This window comes from Mastomys coucha, unplaced genomic scaffold (genome assembly GCF_008632895.1).
Source record: "Mastomys coucha isolate ucsf_1 unplaced genomic scaffold, UCSF_Mcou_1 pScaffold13, whole genome shotgun sequence".
In the NCBI taxonomy this organism is placed as follows: Eukaryota; Metazoa; Chordata; class Mammalia; order Rodentia; family Muridae; genus Mastomys; species Mastomys coucha.
This window is the reverse complement of record NW_022196895.1, coordinates 54,378,296-54,379,599: the sequence shown is the minus strand read 5'-3', so window position 1 is coordinate 54,379,599 and position 1,304 is coordinate 54,378,296. Positions and strand designations below refer to the sequence as shown.

Below are 1,304 nucleotides of genomic sequence, written 5' to 3'. Positions count from 1 at the left end.
GTTAATTAAAGTAACCAAAGGGGCCTTTTGATTGCTGGACTTCAATACTTTGATAGCTGGACCTTGGTAGTCAGCCTCGGGAAGAGAGGCCAAATAATGGAATAGACCTTGGTAACTAGCTTTAGGATTGTAATCTAGTAGTTTTGAGTAAGGCAGAGAAAGTGGAGGAAGGGCAAGGTCTGCCAAAGTCATGTTTGTCACGTTCAGGCCTGCTGGAGTCCCTTCAAGGATGACTCTGTAGTAGGTACTGAGAGATGTTGGGAGAACCTGGCAGACATGTCTACTTTGATACATTAAATAGGTTCCTCAGTTAGCCATCTGTCCTGAGCTTGAGATATAACACATCAGATCTAAGATTTTATTATTTTTAATTATTTTTATGTGCATCATGTCTGTGCAGTGCCTGTAACATGGGTATTGGTCACACACAGACACACACACACATACCAGGTGAAACCAAGAGCTAGCTAACCAGTAAATCTAGCCAGAAAGGACTAACGATAGCACTACCTGTCCAACATGTGCTCACAAGCGCGTGCATGTGCGCGCGCAACACACACACACACACACACACACACACACACACACACACACGGTGGGGGGGGGCATACCTGTTGTTCCAGAGGTAAAAATGTAGAGGCAAGTAGAATTGACACTTGAGGAGACGTGATGACTTGGTGGTACTGGCTCATCAGAAGCAAGACTCAGCTTTTCTTTGAGTGAAACTATACCGTCTGGAACAGAATCCTTCATTCCCCATACTCTGACATGTTTCGGGAGGCTGGGAAGGATTTCTTCTATGCTTCCAAGCAAATCTGAAAAAGCAAAAGATTGGAAATAGGTCAACAAACTCAAATCTCAAACGTTCTTTGTTGGGTTTCCTTCCTGTGTTAGAACAGAGATAAAATGGAAACAAAGTATCTCTTTTGACTGATGAGCAACATCAAGGCTATTCCATGCTTATATTTGGTTTGAGAAATTTCACTTTGTTTTGTGGCATGTCACCCTAATCTATCTAGTCTGTCCTTGAATTTGTAATTTTCTGCCTCCATTTGTAAAATCCAGTGATTATAAGCATGAGCTACCATTCCAGGCCTAGTGGCTCTGTTTCAACAGGAATAACCGAAACAACAGTTTTGTCACCATCTGATTGAACAACACAAAGCAGATTCACATAAATGTTGGCCATTTTGATAGTTTTCTGCTAAAAGATTATACTTCCCAGCTTCCTTTGGCCTAGCCAATCAGATCTGAAAGAGAGGGACTGTGTGGTAGTTTCTGTCCTTATAAGGGGCCAGATGCCA

General features: G+C 42.4%; 1 protein-coding gene across 1 annotated transcript in view; it reads right to left on the bottom strand.

The window, feature by feature from the left end:
- The window catches only part of Slc27a6 (solute carrier family 27 member 6), a 64,216-nt gene that overhangs the window by 50,554 nt on the left and 12,358 nt on the right, over window positions 1-1,304 (bottom strand). Inside the window, exon 3 of the mRNA XM_031365739.1 lies at window positions 605-815. Within this exon, the coding sequence (XP_031221599.1) occupies window positions 605-815 (211 nt within the window). The remainder of the gene's footprint in view (window positions 1-604; window positions 816-1,304) is intronic.